Source organism: Leopardus geoffroyi, chromosome E2 (genome assembly GCF_018350155.1).
Source record: "Leopardus geoffroyi isolate Oge1 chromosome E2, O.geoffroyi_Oge1_pat1.0, whole genome shotgun sequence".
Lineage (NCBI taxonomy): Eukaryota > Metazoa > Chordata > Mammalia > Carnivora > Felidae > Leopardus > Leopardus geoffroyi.
The window spans coordinates 9,255,747-9,277,069 of record NC_059335.1 but is presented as its reverse complement, the minus strand read 5'-3'; the positions used below and the strand labels follow the sequence as shown (position 1 = coordinate 9,277,069).

General features: G+C 61.0%; 2 protein-coding genes across 6 annotated transcripts in view; one reads left to right on the top strand and one right to left on the bottom strand.

Moving 5' to 3' along the window:
- Nucleotides 1-1,649: 1,649 nt before the first annotated feature.
- Nucleotides 1,650-11,269, bottom strand: KDELR1 (KDEL endoplasmic reticulum protein retention receptor 1). Its single transcript, XM_045440715.1, has 6 exons — nucleotides 11,205-11,269; nucleotides 8,843-9,475; nucleotides 8,036-8,136; nucleotides 7,585-7,743; nucleotides 3,521-3,773; nucleotides 1,650-2,423 (listed from the first exon to the last, which is right to left on the bottom strand). The coding sequence occupies exons 2-6, from the start codon at nucleotides 8,931-8,933 to the stop codon at nucleotides 2,389-2,391; spliced, it is 639 nt and encodes a 212-aa protein (XP_045296671.1). The 5' UTR covers nucleotides 8,934-9,475; nucleotides 11,205-11,269; the 3' UTR covers nucleotides 1,650-2,388.
- GRIN2D (glutamate ionotropic receptor NMDA type subunit 2D) overlaps nucleotides 10,767-21,323 on the top strand; it is a 38,715-nt gene continuing 28,158 nt past the window's right edge. The window contains exons 1-4 of one of the 5 annotated variants that reach the window (XM_045440701.1): nucleotides 10,767-10,999; nucleotides 11,844-12,128; nucleotides 15,400-15,890; nucleotides 19,751-20,370. In XM_045440701.1, the coding sequence (XP_045296657.1) occupies nucleotides 15,426-15,890; nucleotides 19,751-20,370 (1,085 nt within the window). In that variant the 5' untranslated portion in view covers nucleotides 10,767-10,999; nucleotides 11,844-12,128; nucleotides 15,400-15,425. Of the gene's footprint in view, nucleotides 11,000-11,318; nucleotides 11,430-11,843; nucleotides 12,129-14,228; nucleotides 15,891-16,036; nucleotides 16,107-19,750; nucleotides 20,371-21,323 lie in introns of those variants that run through there. The other 4 variants (XM_045440702.1, XM_045440704.1, XM_045440700.1 and 1 more) reach the window with 4 other exon arrangements.

Genomic DNA, 21,323 nt, shown 5'->3' with positions numbered 1-21,323 from the left:
GCATTCATTTACAAACCGGACAAAGGGACACCAGTCGTGGGGGGGATCACACGTGGGTTCTATGGTCCCTTTTTTTTTTTTTTTTTTTTTTTTTTTTTGAGGTTTCTCTGTGGCAGGCCCCATGCTCAGTCCTGAAGCTACAAAACTAAGTAGGCCGTGGTCCCTGTGGGCATCTGGGGAAAAGGCAGCAGGGCAGCGGAGTGGGCAGTGTTCTGATGTTCGAACGGGGATTCTGAGCGCCAGTCCCCACTCCGTCGCCCGCTGGACAAGCTGGGATGTGGCACGTAATTGCTCCGGGCCGAACTGTCTTGGCTGGAAAACTAAAGACTCGGACCAGATTTAGATTGATGGTTTTCAGACCACATGCGGAGATGTGCCACCCGCCAGCCCTGAGTCAACCCAAGCAGTTTCCGTATCAGGCTTCTGGGCACAATTCCTCTCAACAGAGGGACCGGTCCCGCCGGTCTACAAGAAGCAACAACGGTTGAAGAACCGCACAGCGGTGGCCAAACACACAGGCTCTGGCGTCGGGGAGCCCCGCTACAAACCCCACCTTCGCCACCTGCCCCGGAAGCCTTGGTTTCCTCCCCCACGAAGTGCCCCGCCCCCTTCAGGGCTGCCCCGAGTGTCCCACGGACCCAACCGTGGAACGCGCGCTGCCCGGCGCTGACGCTTGGGAAACGCCACCTCCCCGCCCCCTGAAGCTTCCAGAGCCAGCCTGCAGAATTCAACACGCCTCAGGAAGGTCTCGGCAGGCATCGAGGGGGTCTGACTGAATCAGGAGGCAAAACCCCGAAGGCTCCTGGGGTCGGGGCAGGGAACGCGCGTGAAGGACACGGGCCAGTGGTGAACCGATCTGCAGGGAGACGTCGAAAATCTTTTCCTTTTAACTCCACATGAGCAAACCAAACCAACCGACAAAAAAAAAAAAAAAAGCCCGACAGCGTGGGGCTGGATAATAAATGGTGGCGACCCCTCAGCCAAGTCCCAGGGATGGCAGTGGAAGGCCCACAGGCCATCCATTCAGCTCCAGCCATCTGTTGCCACCCGGAAGCTAGGACCCAGCATTGTCAGAGTGACAGATTTTTTTTCAAGAGGAGCCAGAAATCCAGATTTCGATGTGAAAATCTGATTTTGAAAGGCTGGCAACAGAGCCAGCCTCTCTCTCCCTTTCTTTCTCTTTTCTTTTTTTTTTTTCTTTTCTTTTCTTCCTTTCTCTTTCTTTCTTTTTTTTTTCTTTCTTTCTTTCTTTCTTTCTTTCTTTCTTTCTTTCTTTTTCTTTCTAGAAAGACAGAGCGGCTCAACAAAATGCCTAATAGGGGTAGGACAGGGGCTACCTATTGGTAACCTCTAAAACACACGCTCTCGAAGGCCCTCTGTAACCCTGAGATTCGGGAAAGGCGCCAAGGAGGTTCTGTGCCAAGGTAAAGAGAATCTTCAAGACTTTTTTTTTTTTTTTTTTCTTCCGAAACCTCTTCCCCAGGACAGCCATGAGGAGTGAGGACACGGCTCAGAGTCTTGGGGAACCGGGCGTCTCACCTTTCTGCCCCTCCCAGGCCTCGGTCACCTCCAGACTGTCAACGGCATAAAGCAGAAGCAGAGACGGGGGCTGGGAGGGACCCCACAAACACCAGAGAGATGGCAAGGAGTAGCGAAAGAGGCATCATTTTCCTCGGTTTATTTCAAGAGAACAAAGAATCAACCGTCAATTCTGTACAAAAACATGGCGGCCGAGCCACACTGACCCTCGGGCCAGCCCCCTTGCCACGCCCAGCCCCTCGCCCCCCTCAATTGTCAAAAAAATGAGGACAACACCAAAAAACCCAAACTCTGGGAAAAAAAACTGTATTGAAAAATCAGGGAGACCGTCCCTCCCCTCCTCCCTCTCCCCATTCCAGAACTTCTGGGGGGCGCCGTGTTCATGGCCAGCGGGGGGAGGTCAGAAGGGTGGGTGTCTGTAGATTTAGTGTTTGGCAACTCGCGGGGCTGGCAGGGTAGGATCTGGAAGGGAGCCGGGGGGCTCGCGGGAGGGAAAAGATCTCGGACCCTGCCCTGCCCCACAGGACACTCGGAAACAGTTTATAAAAATCAGGGGGCCAGAGAGTAGAAGAGAAAAGGAGTCATCTGAATCAAAAACTAAATCGTGGAAAGATTTTTTTTTGTTTGTTTTCTTCTCTAAAAGGCAAAAAACTACAAACAGCCCAGGTCCTGAGTTCCCCAAGACTCGGGTCCTCCACCGCCCCCCTGAAACCTGGCAGGAGGGAGGCTGGGGAGTGCGGAGAGGTTGGTTCTTTAAAAAGTCACCCCTGGACGGGAAGGCTCTTGTCTTCTCGCTGCCTTCCTCTGCCTCTCGCGGGCTGCCGAGGAGAGGGATGGCCAGGACCAGGGCTACGCCGGCAAACTCAGCTTCTTCCCCTTCAGGACTGCAAGGAGACAGAGCAGGGGCGGGGGGGGGGGGGGAGGGGGAGCATCACCAAAGGGCCCTGCGGATGGGACGCTGGGCTGGCGGGGGGTCCTCGAGGGTCCTCGAAGGACTCTCGGGTCGAGGCCTCAGATCGCTGAAGGATGGGGTCCAAGAGTCTGGCAGGGCTGGCCAGGTGTCCCCCCACACCCTCCCAGCCTTAACCCGGAGGCCAGCTGCCTCCACACCTCCGCCCTCCACCACCTCCCCGCTTTCCTTCGCACTGACCGACCCCTCATTTCTCGGGTCCCTGCTTTCACCGTCGTCTCCTCTGACCACCTCCCCGTGTAGAGCAGCCCCTCGTTCTTCACTGACACATATCCCTGGTTTCCTTCTCTCTCGGCATTTCTCCCTGTTTGCAACCATCTCTCTCTCCTTGTTCGCGCACCATCACCCCCAGTCGGAACCCAGGGAAGGGGAAGGGCCACCTTTTCTCCTTCCGCTGCACCCCCAGAGCCTGGCCGTGGCCGGGGCCCCAGGAAGGGCCCAACACAGTTGTTGGTTGGTCAGGTGGGTGGGTGGTGGGTTGGTTGAATGAATGAATGAATCTTTGTGGGCCTGAGTCCCTAAGGGTGAGGACGGAGATCAAGCAACAGGGAGCAGACCCTCCCTTCTTGGAGCGCTGCTGGGGTTGGGGAGATAGGAACTCTGATTTTTTTTTTTTTTTTTCCTTCCGGGCTCTGGACCCTCAGGACAGGTTCCGAGAGAGGAAAAGTCGGCGGCCAGTGCTGCCCTCTTTGTCCTGTCTCTTCCTCCCCAAAATGCCCAGGGGCCGGGGAGAGGGATGCCCGCCCTTCGTGAGGTCAAGGGAGGAAGCTGCTCTGCCAGACGGCAGCCCCCTGATGCCTTGCTGGTCTCTCCTCGGGACGCAGGAGCCAAGGCGACCGCCGCATGGCGGGGGAGGGTGGCTGGAGGTCTGAATTCCCAGCAGGGCTGGGAGCCGGGGACCCAAGACCCTGGGAGACGGAACCTTCCCACCCTTGAGGGAGACGGGGCCCGCGGAGACGGAGCCTGGGCCCCGGGGCGGGGGCAGGAGCGGGGTCCCCTGCAGCCGGCTACCTTTGGTGATGTAGAGGTAGAAGAAATCGCAGTAGAGGACCGTCTGGACCAGGCCCGCCACGATGGCGATGAGGTCGAAGAAGCCCTCAAAGTGGTAGCGCCAGATCCAGTTGAAGAGATAGAGGGTGCGGTAGACACCCAGGGCGAACAGGTAGTGGCTCGTGATGGTCTCCGCCTCCCCCGTCTTGCTCACCATGAACAGCTGCGGCAGGATGGCCACCGACTCCAGGTAGATGGAGAAGGTCCAGAGGATCTGCGGTGGCGGGGGGCCCCCGAGAAGCAGGGGCGGAGAGCAGGGTGAGGCGGGAGGGGACGGGGCGGGAGAGAAGGCGGAGGCTGGAGTCTGGCCGGCGCGGGTGCGCGGCGACACGGGACCGCTCGCTGAGCAGTCACCGTGCGCCAGACGCTGCCCTGCCCGTGGCGCATCTCTTCTCCCTTCTAATCCTCACGACCACCCCGTGAGATGCTGTCACTGGCGTCCCCATTCTCCAGACGAAGGAACCGAGGCCCAGAGATCTGCCCCACACCACGGGGCCAGTAAGCGGCGCGGCCGGGATTCGAACCCAGGGTCCGGAGGCAGGGCTCACGAGCACCTGCCCCTTCAAAAGGCAGACCAGGTCGGAATCTTGGCTCTGAGACTTGCGTTCTGTGAGACCTTGGGCAGGAGACCCAGATTCTCCGAGCCTCTCGTTCCTTATTTCTAAAATGGGAATTGGGGTGCCTGGGGGGCGCAGTCGGTGAGACATCTGACTTCGGCTCAGGTCACGATCTCTTGGTTCACGAGTGAGCCCCACCACGCGGGGCTCCGTGCTGACAGCTCGGAGCCTGGAGCCTGCTTCACATTCTGTGTCTCCCTCTCTCTCTGCCCCTCCCCCGTGCACGCTCGCGCGCGCTCTCTCTCTCTCTCTCTCAAATCAATTTAAAAATTTTTTTAATAAAAATAAGAAAACTTTTTTTTAAACAAAGAAAAAACCAAATACATACATAAAATAAAATGGGGATGACTTCCGTGCCCTTGTTGGGACGACATTCAACGTGCCATCTTCAGAGACATAAATCGCATCCTGTCACTCCCTGGCTTAAAATCCTCCAGTCACCGCTGCTGATCACAGCCAGAATAAGATCCAAATTCCTAACTTTGGCCCTCAGGACCCAATTCAGCTTCATCTCCTACTTCCTCCCTCGCTCTCCAGGGTGCGGCCACCCAGGCCTTCGCTCTGGTCCCCCAAGCTCCATCCTGCCCCAGGGCCTTTGCACTTGCTGTTCCTCCAGCTCTTCCCTGCGGATTGTCGCAATCTGCCTCCCCTACCTCCTTCCAGCCTCACTCGTCAATCACCTCTGAGAGGGGCCTCCCCTGACCGGTCCTACCCCCAGGACGGTCACATCACCCCCTCTGCTCCTCCCTGGCAGCTCTCACCAGAAAAAAGCGGTCTCCGTGAGGCCCAGGATCCTCCGTCTAGCTCACCCCGCAGCCACAGTGCCAGCCACGTACTCGGTGAACGACTGAATGTGTGAATGAGAACAAGCTTCCCGTTCGCTTGTCCGTCACGGGCCCCCATTTAGGAAGCGGTCACAAGCATCACTGGTGAGCGGGACAGGGCAGCGTCGGAGGGGGACGGAGAGGCAACAAACATCTGCCAGTCCCTTTTCAGTCCTCGGCAATCTGAAAGTCCCACCTGGGGGGACTTTTGGTCCCTACACCCACCGAAACCTCCCCTGAGAGGACCAGGCCAGATGGCAGGTGTGGCTCCCCCTCAGTCGTTTTGGTCGGGGACAGAAAAGTGGGGACCTCAGGATGTATTCATAACAACTCACGCTTCCCTAGTACCTCCCACATCCCAGGCACTGCCCTACCGCCTTATGGGTATTAACTGGCTTATGTCTTAATCCTGTGAAGTAAATCCTATTATTATCCCCACTATAGAGATAAGAAGACTGAGGCCCAAGGATGCACAGCTCCAACTTAGGTAGAAATGGATTCCTACACTGGTGCTAGGGCTCCAGTAATCACTCAGAGTCCTCGAGCACGGCTCTTAGCAACTCAGGTTGACTGAGGCTCACAAAAAAAACGCACCCATTAAACTGATACACACGCAGCTGTCATCCCTGGGGTCACCCTTGGGGAAGAGAATTATAAGGTGAGAGGAGACGGAAGGTCACGTTTTCCTCGTGTTTATTTGATCTATTCGTGATGTCTGATTTTCTTTTTTAATGTTTATTTTTGAGAGAGAGAGAGAGAGAGAGAGAGAGAGAGAGAGAGAGACAGCGCACGAGCGGGGGAGGGGTAGAGAAAGAGAGAGAGGGAGACCCAGAATCCGAAGCGAGCTCCAGGCTCCGAGCTATCAGCACAGAGCCCGACGCAGGGCTCAAACCCACGAACCGCGAGAACGTGACGTCCGAATTCTTAAAGAATAGTTTCCTTAGGGGCGCCTGGGTGGCACAGTCGGTTAAGTGTCCGACTTCAGCCAGGTCACGATCTCGCGGTCCGTGAGTTCGAGCCCTGCATCGGGCTCTGGGCTGATGGCTCAGAGCCTGGAGCCTGTTTCCGATTCTGTGTCTCCCTCTCTCTCTGCCCCTCCCCCGTTCATGCTCTGTCTCTCTCTGTCCCAAAAATAAATAAATGTTGAAAAAAAAAAAAAAAAAAGAATAGTTTCCTTCGAGGATTCAAAAATAAGTTTCTTATTAGCACGCACCAACTAACAGCATGGACTTTGAAAGCAGGTGGGCCCGGGATCCAATCCTACGAGCTCTCCCCTCTGAGACTCACCTTAGCGCTCCAAGAAATGGGGATGAGGAGGTCTGCGCCCCGGGTGGCCGAGGGGTCAGACAGGACGACGAGGGATTCAGAATAGCCAGCCCAGAGCCAGGCACCCAGTGGGCGCCAATACCTTGCACAAGTGACCTCCCCCCCTCTGAATGAGGTAACTGCAAACGTGGGAGTCAGGGGTCCTGGGTTCTGGTCCGGCCTCCTCCACCTAGAGCAAGCCCCAGTGCCTTCCCCCAGCCTCAAGTCTCCTCATCTATAACATGGGTAAGTGCTCCAGAAACGTGGTAAGGACGGGACGTTCGCAAAGACCGCGGCCTACAGCCAATCCCAGGGTTCCCGCCACGACAAGTGCAGCCTCCCTCGGACATTCCTGGGACCTGTGGACCCAAGTCATGCTCCGTCATATTTGTCTGGCCTGCACAGTGCTTTTAGAAAGATGTCTTGAGGGCGCCTGGGCGGCTCAGTCGGTTGAGCGTCCGACTTCGGCTCAGGTCACGATCTCACGGTCTGTGGGTTCGAGCCCCGCGTCGGGCTCTGTGCTGACGGCTCGGAGCCCGGAGCCTGCTTCGGATTCTGGGTCTCCCTCTCTCTCTGCCCCTTCCCTGCTTGCACTCTGTCTCTGTCTCTGTCTCTGTCTCTCTCTCAAAAATAAATAAACATTAAAAAAGTTTTTTCAAAAGAACCCTATGAAGTAGGAATTGACCATCCCGTTTTCCAGACAAGGAGACTGAGGCACAGAAACATTACAGACTTGCCCAAAGTCCCACAGCTGCCACGCAGTAGAAGCTGGCTTTGAATCCCCACCCTCTGCTTCCGGAGTCTACGTGTTTCACCACGAGACCATGCTACGTAATCCGTAAAATCCTCACAGCGACCTGACCTCGACTTTACAGATAGGGAAACTGAGGCACGGAGAAGTCAAGTCACATGCCCGTGGTCCCGCTAATAGAAAGTAGCAGATCTGGGATACAAACCCAAGTAGCCTGGCTCCAGAGCCCCTGTTCCCGATTCCCGAGCTGTCCATTCAGCCGACGACCTTGGACAAGTCACTTAGACCCCCCCTAAGCGTCATTTTCCTCACCCGTAAAATGGGTCCGCTGTACCAAGCAATGAGTTCACGCACACGAACGGCACCAAATGCTACTGTTATTTCTGCCTTAATATCATCTGACTCCTGAACCCACGTGCTGAACCTGTATGTCCTAAAATAAGGAAGTCTGAGCCACCCTCCGAGAGGGTCCACTGTCAACAGCTGTCTGGCCACCCCACACTCCAGGGACCCTGCCAGGTAGCCTACCTCCAGAGGCGTAAAGTCATGGTTGACCAGGAACGCCAGGATGGCCGTGGGAACAACGAGGAACTCCACCCTGAATGTGTCGTGGTTGCCGTCGTACGTGGCTTTGAACTTGCTGTAAATCATCCAGACTGTGGTGAAGGAACAGGCAATGTAGACCACCTGTCAAGGGGGGCGGGGAGGGTGAGGACGAGAGCGCTTCAGCTCCAAGCAAGGGGCCTGAGTCTCCAACAGACCCGAACCTAGCAGTTTGGAACCCCAGCCCCTTCCTCCCTCAGGCCCAGGAGTCCTCACTTCCGGCCCCCTTCTCCCTCAGACCCAGGCAGGAGTCTGGAACCTGCCTCCCCTGGACAGAGAAGTCTGGGATCCACACTCCCTCCTCCCTAGGACCCGGACCAGACTCCCTGCTCAGGAGGGGCCAGCAGGTGGGGGGGAGGGGGGGGAGAGCCTTTACCTTCATGCACGTGTTGTACAGAGAGATGTAGTTGGTGAAGAGGTCCAGGTAGCGGGCCGTGAACACCACTGCAAACAGGACCTGGCTCTTCCCTGAAATCCCTGCGATCCAGAGAGAGAGTGGGGGGGGGGGGGGTGCTAGAGGCGGGCTGCGAGGGGGAATAAACCGAGGCCTGGCGGGCCTGGGACAAGCCTAGAGCCGGCTCTGGAGGGCAGCCGTCCCTGGAGGCCTCCCCAGCCCTCCCCGACGGAGCAGGGCCCTTTCCCACGGCCCACAGCCAGGGGGCAGCCCGGCCCCGGAGCTACTCCAGCCCGAGGCTCTGTCCCAGGCTAGGCCTCATGGCCACTCCCGGCCCCCTCAGGGTCCTCCCACAGTCCGGACCCCAGGTCGGGGCTCGGAAGCGCCCCCACTTGACCTCAGCCCCCCGGGAACCGGCCGCCGCTCTCCCGCTCCCTTCCTGGACGCCACGGTCCACGTCACCAACTCCCAGCCACCTCCCTGCCTGCCACGGCTCCCCGTTCCCAGCCCCGAACCCCCCGGGGCCAGCGGAGAAGGGCCAGGGGAGGCTGACTGGGGTGCCTGGAGCCACCCCCACCACACCATATGCACCCTTAGTCTGGGGAAGGGATCTGACCCCCCGGTGACCCCGGACCTGGAAGGGGGATCCCCAGCAAGCCGTTGTGGGCAGCGGGGGGGGGGGGGGAGAGAGAGAGAGACCCGGCCCCCCAGTGCCTCCAAAGCCCTTCCCCAAGTCCTGGGATGTCCCCCGCACTCTCCCCCCTTCTCCCACCCCGGTGGGCGTCTCACCGGCACAAGAGCGAGACTTCCAGATTTTGAGCAGTAGCAACACGATGGCTAGGAGATGGGAGAGGTCTCCCAGGAATCGGAAGAGATTCATGCTTTGGGGGGTCTGGCAGGGCTGGGCAGGAGGGAGGCAGGCTGGCGGGGGGTCTGCCCCCCGGCGCTGTTGTTCTGGCCGGGTGGCTGGGCCAGGGGGGGGGACGGAAGAGAGGCCCTCCGGTGGGCTCCGCTCCGGGGAGGGGGCTCTGGGAGGGGGAGCCGCGGCCGGAGCTGGAGGCCGAGCAGGAGCTGGGAAGAGGGAGGCGGGCGGGAGGGGGAGGAGTCCGGAGGGAGGCTCCGCCCCCGAAGGCGGAGTTCCGGCTCTCGGGCGCCCCCTACCCCGTACCTCCCGGCTGGCGGAATGGGCGCTAAAGGCACCCCCCCAAGGCTGCCTGGTAGGAATTTGCGGGGTCCCTGGGACCTGAAGCCCCCGAATCCGGCACCGGCTCCTCCAGGCGGTCTGTGCCTCTGCAAGGGTGGCAGCCGGGCCTCCCAGCCCCTGCCATTGTCAGCGATTCGGGAGGGCCGTCTGGGAGCTCTAAACATCCTAGACAAGGACCCGGACGCTGGCCTTTTCAGGGGCCTCCCGCTCCAACCCACCTAAAAGACAAGAGAGCAAAGCCCCAGCCCCTCCCTCAGACCCAGGAGTCTGGACCCCAGCACCTCCATCCCCCAGGACCCAGGGATCTGGAACCTCAGCCGCCTTCCTCCCTCAGACCCAAGATTTCGGCCCCTGCTTCCTTGAGACTTAGGGTCCCACCTCCACAGACTTGTGTCTCAAGCACCCTGGCCGGGAACCGAGATGCACAGTCCCTTCCTTCCTCTGGGACCCACACGTTCAGGCCCCCAGACTCTTCTTTTTCAGGGATGTGAGCCCTCACCCAGGCTTGGAGCCCACAGCCTTGCCCCCTCACTGGCGTCTACACACACACAAACCCTCCGGGGTCTGCCCGTAGGGGCCCAGGTGTCCTGCACTACACTCCCTCTCCCCCCCCCCGCCCCCGCCGCCCCCGCCCCAGCGTTAGGGCACGCTGGCCCCAGCCTCTCTAGCGTGAGGGACAGGAGCTGGGCAGCTGTCCTGGCGGACCCTCCCAGGGGCCAGGCCATGTCTAGGAGGAAAGCAGACAATGCTTTCGTCCTGGATGTTTGAGTACCCCCGGTGACAGAGGCAAGGGTGCCTCAATAAAAGGAGGGGTATTGGTTTCCTCGGAGGCCTGGATGGATTGGGTGCCTGAGGGTGACATCCATGAGTCCTGGACTCGGGGGGCCCCTGAGGATAGTCTGAGCTGGGGGGGTCGGGTTGTCTGAGTGCCTAATAGGGACTGGGCCTGGAGGAGGACCCCAGAGGCCTGGACCTGAGGGAGAAGGGACGGGGGGGGGGGGGGGGGGAGCAGGGGGGGCTGGACTCTAGGGTCTGAGGGAAGAGGGGTCCGGGGACTTGAATTTCTGGATCCGAGAGAGGAGGGGGCTGGGAGCCTGGCCTCCTAGCTTCCTGAGGGAGACCCAGTTTGCAAGCCTGGCCTTCTGGGGCAATAGAAGCCAAAAGATGGGTCCTACAGGGACCTGGGAAGGGCCTTCTCAAGGCTCAGAGTGGGGAGGGGGCAGAGGGCGGCAGCCCCCAGGCCCTGGAGTCCGGGTCCCAAGCGGCTGTGTCAACGCTGGGTTCTGGGTCCCTGCCCGCCCTCCCCCTGCCCCCAACACACACTTCCTCCCTTTTTATTTGCGACCCCTCATCCTCTCGTCCCAGGAGGAAGGCAGAGGCCCTGGAGCTGGGGGGCAGGGAGTGGGGGGGAGGTCCCCTCCCCACCACCACCACCACCACCCCCCCCCCCCCCGCCCTGGCAGGAGGAGGGGTCCCCAGGGAGGCCAAGAGGGGGGGCTGTGGGTCTCCCGGCAGGGGCAGACGGGGACTGAATGTTAATCGCATCCCGAGTGAGTGTGTGTGTGCGAGAACAGAGCGAGCGAGCGTGTGAGTCCCTCCCGCTCCAGCTCCTCCAAGAGGCGGCTGCTGCCGCCACCCTCCGCCCGCAGCCGCCCTCGGCCACCGGTGCCCAGCTGGGGGGTGTCGGCCTGGGTGGGTCCGCCCGGCCCCCAGGGGTCTCTCCTGCGCCTGCCATCTGCCCGGTGAGGATCTGTGTGTCAGGGTGTCTGGGGCCGGGCTGGCGAAGGGGGGGTGTGTCTGTAAGGGCTGCGGCGGCCGAGGGAGGGAGGGAGGGAGGGAGGGGTCTGTCTGTCTGTACCGACTCTGAGCCTCCTGCCTGGGTGTCGCGGGCCCCCCAGTTGCCTCCCTCCAGTCCCCCCCCCCCAACCCCGGATGGATGGTGTGTACCTGGATTCTGAGCCTCCTGCCTGCGTCCGGCCGGGCGTCTGGCGTCCCCAGCTGCCTGTGTCCTCCTGTCTGTCCGAACAGCCCCGGACGGCAGTGGCAGCCCGGCCCCCAGTGGACCCCCGCGTGCGCGCGCGCGCGCGCGCGCGCTTGTGTGTATGTGTGTGTGTGTGTGTGTGTGTCTCCCTCCTCAAGCTCCGGGGGTGTTGAGGGGGGAATCCCAGGGAAGTGAGGTCTGCGTGTGTGCGTGTGTGTATGTGTGTGTTTCTGCCTGGGTTTGAGTGTGGGGGTGCTGGGGGGGGTCTGGAGGTGGCCAAGCGAGGAAGGGACAAGCGGCTCCCCAGACAGGCAGCCTCCGGCCACACACACACACACACACCCGCCACCGGCTTCAGAGGTGACCCAGACAGACAGACTGACAGACACAGACGCTGGGGGGTGGGGGGGGGGCGCTGAGGGCACAAAGGGTGGGGGTGCGAATGAGCCAGGGAGAGGCGGGACCGGACACATGGAAGGGGGGAGGAGCCGGGGCTGAAGCGGCAGGGGGGGCACCCCAGGTGGGCGGAGGGGGGATCCCCACGGGGTCGGGGCGGCGAGAGGACACCCCGACAGCCTCCGCAATGTCCGGGGCCCAACTTCCAGCGCAACATGTGTAGCGGCGCCCTCGCCTAGTTGGGGTGGCCGCAACCTTGGGGGACAGACAGGGCAGGACGGGCCCGAAGACGAGGAGAGAGAGCCAGCCAGAGCCAGGGACAGGCAGGAGGTCCCCACCACCGCCACCGCCGCCACCGCCGCCGCCGCCGCCGCCGCCCCAGGGCCTGGGCCCCCAGCGGCTCCCTGAGCCCTCCGGGGAATCTTCGGGTCGCTGGACTCTGGGTTCCGGTCCTGCCCCCCGCAATACCCCCCACAGAACAGGGTCATGAAAAGGTAAGGCCGGGGTAGGGGATGCAGGGGTGGGGGGGGGTGGGGGGGGGAACGCGGACCCCCAGAGCTAGGACCGGGAAAGTTGGCCAGGGGCCTCAGGGAAGGAGGGGGACTGAACGGTGAGCAGAGGTCTTTGCCCCTCCCTCCCCAGCTCCCTTGTCTCCTGGGATCTCTCCTCCGCCCCCTCTCTGAGCCCCTTTCTCCTGGGTGCCTACACCTCAGACCTCCTAATCCCCCATTTCTCGGACACTTTGCACCCTCTCCCCAGCCCCGCATACCTGACTCCCCGAATCCCTCTGCCTCCCATCTCTCCATCCCTCTTCCCTCTGTATCCCCCTGCCCGCATTGGTCTCCCCCCCTCCTCGCCGGCCGTCCCTCTCCCTCTCTCCTCTCGCTCTTCCCCTCCCTTCTCAGAGCTATGAGTCTGCTATTAATACCCCCGCCAAGGACCTTGAGGGCATCCAGGCCCCGAGCCCCCCGAGCCCCAGGCTGCCACCCCTTCCTCAAGGTTCTGGAATACCCTTCCAGCCTGTTCTGGGCACCAGGATTAGGGTGGGGAAGGAATGGTGTTGGAGGTTGGGGGGGGGGGGAACGGGATGCCGTCTGCAGCACGACGCGAGGTGGGGGGGGGGGGCGGGCTGTTGATCGAAGTGGCCTCTCCTCTCTCCTGTGATGGATTGGGGAGGGGAGTGATGGAGACAGGGACACCCCAGGAATCTCTGGCACCCTCCTCTTCCTCAGCTGGGGGACGGCCTGAGGACCTGAGTGGGGTGACAGGAGGCTGGAGCTGGCTGGGGTTGGGTGGGGGGAGCTCCCAGGATGTTGGGACTGACGGGGCTTGAGATAAAAAGCGGGTCCTTAAGGGAGGAGAGGGCCAGGGGCCTGGACTCCTGGTTTCTGGACATAGAGGAGGCTGGGCACCCAGTCTGGGGGGCAGGAGGGGGCCAGGACTCCTGGGTCCTGGCAGGGGGCAGAACTGAGCACCTGGGCTCCAGAGCCAAGAGTCTTGAGTCTCTACGGGAGAAGTTAGAGCTTCTGTGTCTGAGGGAAGAGGGGGCTGGGGGCTCAGTCTCCTGAGTCTCTGACAGGGCAAGGTGGCGGGGAGGGGTCTGGCTCTTTGGCCCCATGGGAATGGACCTGGGGACTGAGCCTCTGGAGGTGGACCTTGGGGGCCTGGGCAATGTGATCCCTGCAGGCACTGGTCCTGGACAGGGCCTCCAGAGGCCCCCCAGCTGCTGGGGGTGCCACGTCTCAGACCCTGGAGGTGTGGGCGCCTGCCCTCCCCGAGGGCGGACTGGGCATCCAGCTTCCTGAAGGGTGGGGCTGGAGCCGTCCTCCTGGACCTCCGCAGGGAGCAGGACCCTGAGGTCCCCTAGGACCCAGGCCAAGCAGGGGAGGGTCTGAGGCAGAGGAGAGTCGGAGGGATGAGAAGCCACGGGGAAAAGAGGAAAGAGCGAGTGTTAACCCCGCGGGGGCCAGGCCACAGCTGTGGGTTATTTTGGGGTGGGGGGGGCTATTCTGAGCGCTGATTGAGCCAGCTGCTTGGGGAAGGGCAGAGGAGAGGAGGGGCCGGGGGGAGCCAGGATTTGGGGGAGCCAGGCATACTTGGAGTCCCCACCCCCATCCCTGGGGTGACAGTGGCCCAGGATCGCCGGGAAGGCAGGTGGAGGGGGGCCGAGCAAGGCCTCCAGGCAGGGGAAGGGGTGTGGGCCTCTCCCCCACCCTGGCTATCTGTGGGGTAGAGGAGGCCTGCGCTACCATGGCAACCGGATAGGAGCCTGATTGACAGCCAAGAGAGAACTCTTCCCTGTCTGGACCCCCTCACCCCTTCAGGAAGCCCCTAGTGCAGACTCTAATCTCTCTCCGGGAACCAGGAGCCCAGGCCCCCAGTGTCCTCCTCCGTCAGACCCAGGAGCCAGGAGTCTGGGCTCCCAGCCCGACCACCCCAGGCAGCTAGCATTCAACAGGGGGACACAGGAAGAGATGCTGTATTTCCTCTAATTTACTAAATTGCTCTGGGCTGGGAGCCAGGGACCCCCGCCACCACCCCCCTCCCCCCCCCCAGCTCTCCACAGCTGTGCCCCCCAACCCCACAAGCCAGCCTGGACTGGGACTCTTTCTAGCTCTCATTGAGAACAGTGCGGGGTTGGGGGGGGGGAGGGAGATAGGACAGGAGTAACGGGGCAAAAACAGGTTGGGGGTTGTGGTCGAGGTGGGGGGTAAGGCCCTGGGGGCGTTTTCTCCCCTTGGGATGCCCCACTCATTTCTTTTTGTCTCCTTTCTCTCCCCCCACACACCTGACCCCTTTTCCCTTTCTTTTTTTTTTTTTTTTTTTCCCCTCACTTTTTCCTTTCATTTTTGATCCCTCCTGCCACCCGCCTTCCTGGCCTTCCTTTCATGTCTGTGCTGGGCACCTCCCTGGTGGGGGTCTTGATCTTTCCCTTGGCTCGCTATTTCTGTCTTCCTATGTTTTCTGTCTGCTCGGCCTGCCTCCTCCCTCAATCTCTGTGCTGCCTGTTTCTCTCTCGTGTGTCCGGGTCTCTTGGTGGCCGTGGGGTCTGTCTCCGGCTCTCCGGGCTTCTTTCCGTTTTCCGCCCTCTGTCCAACTTTCTCGCCTCTCCTATCTCTCCCGCCTTCCTTGCTTATCTCTGCCGTCTCTCCCGGCCTCCCTGTCACTCCCCCCCCCTACTTCTGTCGCTCTGGCTTATCTCTGCCACCTTCCTCTCCCCGTCTCTGTCACTCTGCGCCTCTCTACCCCCCCCCCCCCCCGTCTCTGTTTCTCCTTTCCCTCTCCCTCCTTGTTCCCGTCCATGCCTCCCTCCAACCATCTCTCTGTGGCTGTTTTCCTCTCACTTCCTATCTCCCTGGGTCTCTCTCTCTGCTCCCATTCTGACCCCATCGCTGTGGGTTTGTCACCCATCCGTCCTGCATCATTGTCCACCCCATTCTTGCCTCGTCTCTTGTCCCTCCCTCTGCACCTGCTCTGTCCCCGTTACCCACCTCTACTTTCCCTGGCTCTGTGGCCGTCCCTGTGCCTCGCTCTCTCCGTCTCTGGCTCTCCCCGTGCCCGTGCCTCTGTCCGCCTCTACTACGCCGACCTTTCCCTCTCCTCCCTCTCCCTGCGTCTCCCCTTCCCTGTATCTCCTCTTCTCCGTGTCTCTCTGCATCTTGTCCCCCCCGTCTCGGTCTCCCCATCTCTGTGTCTCCCCCTCCTGTGTGTCTCTCTCCGCTCCCGGGGTCTCCCCGGCTCTGCGCGCCCCCTCTCCCGTGTCAGAGGCCGCCCGGAGGGGCCCGCAGGCGATGCGCGGCGCCGGTGGCCCCCGCGGCCCTCGGGGCCCCGCTAAGATGCTGCTGCTGCTGGCGCTGGCCTGCGCCAGCCCGTTCCCGGAGGAGGCGCCGGGACCGGGCGGGGCCGGCGGGCCCGGCGGGGGCCCCGGCGGGGCGCGGCCGCTCAACGTGGCGCTCGTGTTCTCGGGGCCCGCGTACGCGACCGAGGCGGCGCGCCTGGGCCCGGCCGTGGCGGCGGCCGTGCGCAGCCCGGGCCTGGACGTGCGACCGGTGGCGCTGGTGCTCAACGGCTCGGACCCGCGCAGCCTCGTGCTGCAGCTCTGCGACCTGCTGTCGGGGCTGCGCGTGCACGGCGTCGTGTTCGAGGACGACTCGCGCGCGCCCGCCGTCGCGCCCATCCTCGACTTCCTGTCGGCGCAGACCTCGCTGCCCATCGTGGCCGTGCACGGCGGCGCCGCGCTCGTGCTCACGCCCAAGGTGCGCGCGACCCGCGGGGGGGGCGGGGCCGGCCGCAGGGGGCGGGGCCCAGCCTGAGGGTCCGCATCTGGGCCGCAGTGGGGCCGGCGGGTGGAGTCAGATCTAGGTAAGGGGCGGGGTTGACACGGAGGGGCGTGGTCTATACAGAAGGCGCGGGCCCCGCCGGGGGACTGACCTAGGAGCAGGGTCTGAGAGAGGCCCTGCGTGGCGTGGACGGTCAGAGTATGGGGAGGGTTGAGGGTCTGCGGGAGAAGCGAGTCGGGGGGGGGGGGGGAGTGGCACCCGGGGAAGAGGAGGGGCGGGGCGGGCCAGCGAGGGCCGGGGACTGGTTACAAACTGGGACCCGCCCGGGATGTAAGCTCTGAGGGCGGGGTGGGATCTGGGATGGGCAAGGGGAGAGTCGGTTGGAAAGGAATGGGGTTCAGGAAGGGGTGCGGTCTAGTGAGGAGGCGGGGGCCAGGAAGGCAGGGAGAGGGCCAGGAAGGAGGGTACTGAGGTCAGGGACGGGCAGGGGCTTGGCCTGGGGGGCATGGGCTCCAGAGGTCGAGGTGGAAGGACGGAGCCATCCGGTGAAAGGAGGGGCAGGAGAAGGGGAGGAGTCGTTAGTGAGAGGTGGGCCGGGGAAGGTAGTCTGGGAAGGGGCAGAGCTAGCCGGTGAGGAGCCAGGCCAGGAAAGTGGCAGGGCCTACGCTGTGGACTAAAGGGGCGGGGCCTAGACAAGGAGACAGTCGCGGAATGGGGTTTGGGCAGAGGCATGCCCCAGTCGTAAAGTGTGGAAAGAGAGAATCCGGAGGGTGGGCCTGCGAGGATGAAGGGCCACCGGAGAGGCAGGCCCAGCCGAAATGAAAAGATCAAACCCAGGACCCTGCAGGGGAGAGGGGGCGGCGGCTGGAGCTGGCTGCGGCCCCGCCAAGAGGCCTGCACCCCGAGGGCACAGGGGGACCAGCTGGAGCGGACTTCTGGTAGGAAAGGACAGAACGGGACCAAGTCTGGTGTGCGGACTGACAAGGAGAAGGGATCCGCTAAGAGGAGGAGCCTGAGAAGGGGCGGGGCCTGTTCAGGGGTGGAGCCAGCGGAACAGAGGTGGCATTTGCCGTGGATGGGGCCATCTGAGTGGGCGGAGCCTAAGTCCCTAGCAGGTCCCTGCTGAGAGGGCCGGTGGCCTTGTGACTAGGTCAGAATTACATCCTGGGATTCGTAGCTCTCTCCTGACCAGAGCATTGTGGGAAGGGCCTCCGTCCAACTTTCTTCTCTGAGACAGGAGTTGCCCAGAGATCTGCAGGCAGATCCCCTTCGAGGTGATTTCTTATTACGGCGTGGCTGCCACCTTTGTCGCCTACCGAGGGATGTGGTTCCTCCTGCCTCCATTGCCCCTGATAAGTGTGGGCCTCTCTGTTTACGGCCACCCGGGAACTGGGACCCTGCTCAGCGCCCTCTCCTTGCCTTCCGGGAAATGTAGTCCGTTCAGTATCTCTGGATGGAAGAAGGCGTGGTCCTCGCAGGGCCATCATGCCCCCACTGAATGCCGGGACCGTGATCCCCTCAGCACATCTCCACTTGCCAAGGATGAGGCCCTCTCGGGATTCTCGTTGCACGCTGGGAGGCCTCATCCCCTCAGGACAACCGCCCAAGTCTCCTACCCATATAACCACAGGCACACGCCTGGGAAGAAAGTCCGCTTCTTGTCACTGAGGGCTGATTCTGTGCCAGGGCTGTTTTAGCTTCTGGGGAAGACAGTTATGAAAGGAAAAGAAAAAAAAAAAAAAAAAAAAAGATACGCCCCCTGCTGTCTTATGTAGTTTGCATTCTAATGGGGACACAGAAAGCAAATAGCAGATGCCAAAATCTGTCCTGGAGGAAAGGTAATGACTGAGGATGGGGCTCCATTCAGTAGATGGCAGTCAGGGGAGGCCTCCCTGAGGAGGTGATAACCGAGCTGGACCTGATGAGCGGTAGATCCAGCGTGAAGGAGCTGGGGGAAAGTGTGCCCGAGAGAGAGAGAGAGAGAGAGAGAGAGAGAGAGAGAGAGAAGCCAGCTACGGGCCAAGCCCTCCAAGCTAGAAGGCACTTGATGTGTTTGAGGAAGAACAAAGAGGTGGGGGGTGGCGGGGAGGTGGGGGGTCAGAGAGGCAACGAGGGCCTGTTCGCGCAGGGCCTGTGGACCACAGTGAGGACTTTGGCTTTGACTAGAAGGTAGAATTATTGGAAGGTTTTCAACCCAGAAGGGATTTGATCCAACTGGTATTTTGACAAGATTGACTCTGTCTGGCTGCTGGATGGAGAATGGACTGGAAGATTGGGGGAAAAAAAAAAAAGTGTTAGCAGAGAGGGGTCAGGAAGCTGTTATAGTTGTCTAAGTCAGAACGTGGCCAACGAGGGTTGTGATAAGGCGGCAGACCAGAACATCTGTGGAAGAACAGATGACTGGGGTTATGTTTTGAACGGAGAGACGAGAAGACTGGAAAATGGCCTGGATCAGGCAGGAGAGAAAGAGAAGGAAAGGAGAATTTAGCTTTGGGACCTGAGCATCTGGGTGAATAAGGATAGGAAGAGAGGGAACGAGTTTGAGGCCAGGGGGAAAGATCAAGAATTCTGGTGTTGACATGCTAATTTTGAGATGCCTCTGGGAAATCCAAGAGGAGAGGTTGAGAAGAAAGGGGGCTAGGTCCATCTGAAGTCCACGAGAGAGGTGGTAACTGTATAGGAGCCAGCAACGTTCCCTCCCGGGTAGTAGAACTTTCTGCGGTGATGAAGATGGTCTATATCTGCCTGGTCCAGTCTGACGGCCACTAGCCATGTGTGCTATTGAGAGCTTGACGTGTGGTTAGTGCAGCCAAGGCGCTAAATGTTACTTAACTTCAATTAATTTAAATGGGCAGCAGCTACCATATTGGACAGCACGGGAGGCAGTTTTTTGGTTCTTTTTTTTTTTTTTTTTTTTTTTCCAGTGTTTAGTTTTGAGAATCCAAAGCAGTCTCCAGGCTCTGAGCCCGAGGCGGGGCCTGAACTCACGAACTGTAAGATCATGACCTGAGCCTAACAACCGCCTGAGCCACCCAGGCGCCCTATGGAGACAGTATTTAAATGCGCGGGTCTGGATGAGATCGCCAGGGAGGGAGGGAGGACGGAGAAAAAAGAGGAGACAAGGGCACTACTGCATTTAGAATACTGAGGAACTGTCCAACAAAGAAAAAAGTCATGGAGGTAGCAGGCAAAAATCAGAGAAGGGCAAATCCACCCAGCAAAGCTGCTTCCCGCTAGGAGTGACGGTACCTTCGGCACCCTCGTTGCATGCTGGGAGATGTAGTCCCTCTCGGTGGAGGCTGGGGACTGTAGTTCCCTCCCTGGATGCTGGGCGTGTCCTAGGGTGATGTGAGCTGCTGTAACAGATAAACCCCCACGTCTCGGTGGCTCAGCCCCATAGAAGGCTGTTTCTCACGCGTATAAAATCCAAACAGGTGTTCCTGACCGCAGGGGGCTCTCCTCCAAGGGATGTCTCAGGGACTCAGGCTCCTCCCTCTCGCGGCTCTGTAATCCCCTAGGACCTCAGAGCTCTCTGCTGGGGCCTCTGCCCCGGTGCTCAGGCAGGGAGGAGAGTCAGGTGCACGGGGAGGCGAGAGAGCTTTGACGGATAGGCCTAGAATTCAGTCGCGAGGTGACACCTACCCCAGGCCTAGCTCTGTGCTTCAGCAAGACAGGCAGAAGGGTCTGGTGAAGAGCTAGGCCACCCGGGTGCCCTTGTCAGATGCCGGGAGCTGAGATCCCTCTTGACCACTGGGAACCGAAGGCCCCTCGGGGACGGCTGGGAGCTGTGGCCTCCGCACGTCACGGGGCCTGACATCCCCCTCCTCCCCGCGCAGGAGAAGGGCTCCACCTTCCTGCAGCTGGGCTCGTCCACAGAGCAGCAGCTCCAGGTAATTTTCGAGGTGCTGGAGGAGTACGACTGGACGTCCTTCGCCGCGGTGACCACGCGCGCCCCCGGCCACCGGGCCTTCCTGTCCTACATCGAGGTGCTGACGGATGGCAGCATGGTGGGCTGGGAGCACCGCGGGGCCCTGACGCTCGACCCCGGAGCGGGCGAGGCCGTGCTGGGTGCCCAGCTCCGCAGCGTCAGCGCCCAGATCCGCCTGCTCTTCTGCGCCCGCGAAGAGGCCGAGCCGGTGTTCCGGGCCGCGGAGGAGGCGGGCCTCACCGGGCCTGGCTACGTGTGGTTCATGGTGGGGCCCCAGCTGGCTGGAGGCGGCGGCTCGGGCGCCCCGGGCGAGCCCCCTCTGCTGCCAGGAGGCGCCCCACTGCCCGCCGGGCTGTTTGCAGTGCGCTCGGCCGGCTGGCGGGACGACCTGGCCCGGCGTGTGGCGGCCGGCGTGGCGGTGGTGGCCAGAGGCGCCCAGGCTCTGCTGCGTGACTACGGCTTCCTGCCCGAGCTCGGCCACGACTGTCGTGCCCAGAACCGCACCCACCGCGGGGAGAGTCTACACAGGTGAGCGGGGGTTGCCGTAGGAGGGCTGTGGGAAGCCTCTAGAGCCGGACTACCCGCTCGCCGGCCGAGCAGCCTGGGACGGGTCGCGGCCCCTCTCAGAGCCCCGGTGTTCTCTTCTGTAAAGTGGACACAGTGGGGTCTCCTTCCTGGGGTTACACTAGGTAACTTGGAAAAGAAACACCCAAGACACAGTGAGTGTGTTATTACAACAGTTCGCGATTTTCAGACGATTGTTTGTTTGTTTCACAGTGTAATGTCTCTGAAATCAATATATGCCTGACGATTGACGGCTTCTCGCGGTTTAATTGGCAGTGCGTTTTTCTTTCCTTGTGGTACATAGAAATAATGATACATCTTAAGGATTTATTTATTTTTGGGAGAGAGCGCGCGAGCGGGGAAGGGGCAGAGAGGAGGGGTGGGGACAGAAGAGCTCTGCACGGACAGCAGCCAGCCCGAGGCGGGGGCTCGAACTCACGAACCGTGGCAATCGTGTGGCGATCGGCCTGGGCCGGAGTTGGACGTTCGACCGACTGAGCCACTCAGGCGCCCCGAGTTACATCTTCTACTTGCGGGCACCTCAGATGCGGTGAAATGCATCCAGAGTATAAGCTGGATTTCAGTAACAAAATGACCCCAACAATTCAGTGCCCCAAACGAGGTACAAGTTGTTCTGTCGATCCGGAAATGAGGGGCACCTGGCTGGTTCAGGCGGTGAAGAGTGCAACTCTCCATCTCTGGATCGTAGGTTCGAGCCCCACGTGGGGAGTAGAGATCACTTAAAAATAAAATCTTAAAGGGGCGCCTGGGTGGCGGTTAGGAGTCCGATTTCGGCTCAGGTCATGATGTCACGGTCCGTGGGTTCAAGCCCCCGCATCTGGCTCTGTGCTAACAGCTCAGAGCCTGGAGCCTGCTTCGGATTCTGTGTCTCCCTCTCCCTCTGCCCCTCCCCCGCT

Excerpts from the sequence above, each read along its gene's own strand:
- KDELR1 (XM_045440715.1), bottom strand. The coding sequence starts at position 8,933 with ATGAATCTCTTCCGATTCCTGGGAGACCTCTCCCATCTCCTAGCCATC. Across the intron at positions 8,137-8,842 it reads GAAGTCTCGCTCTTGTGCCG|GGATTTCAGGGAAGAGCCAG; the intron begins GTGAGACGCCCA and ends TCTGGATCGCAG. Across the intron at positions 7,744-8,035 it reads TGTACAACACGTGCATGAAG|GTGGTCTACATTGCCTGTTC; the intron begins GTAAAGGCTCTC and ends CCCCCTTGACAG.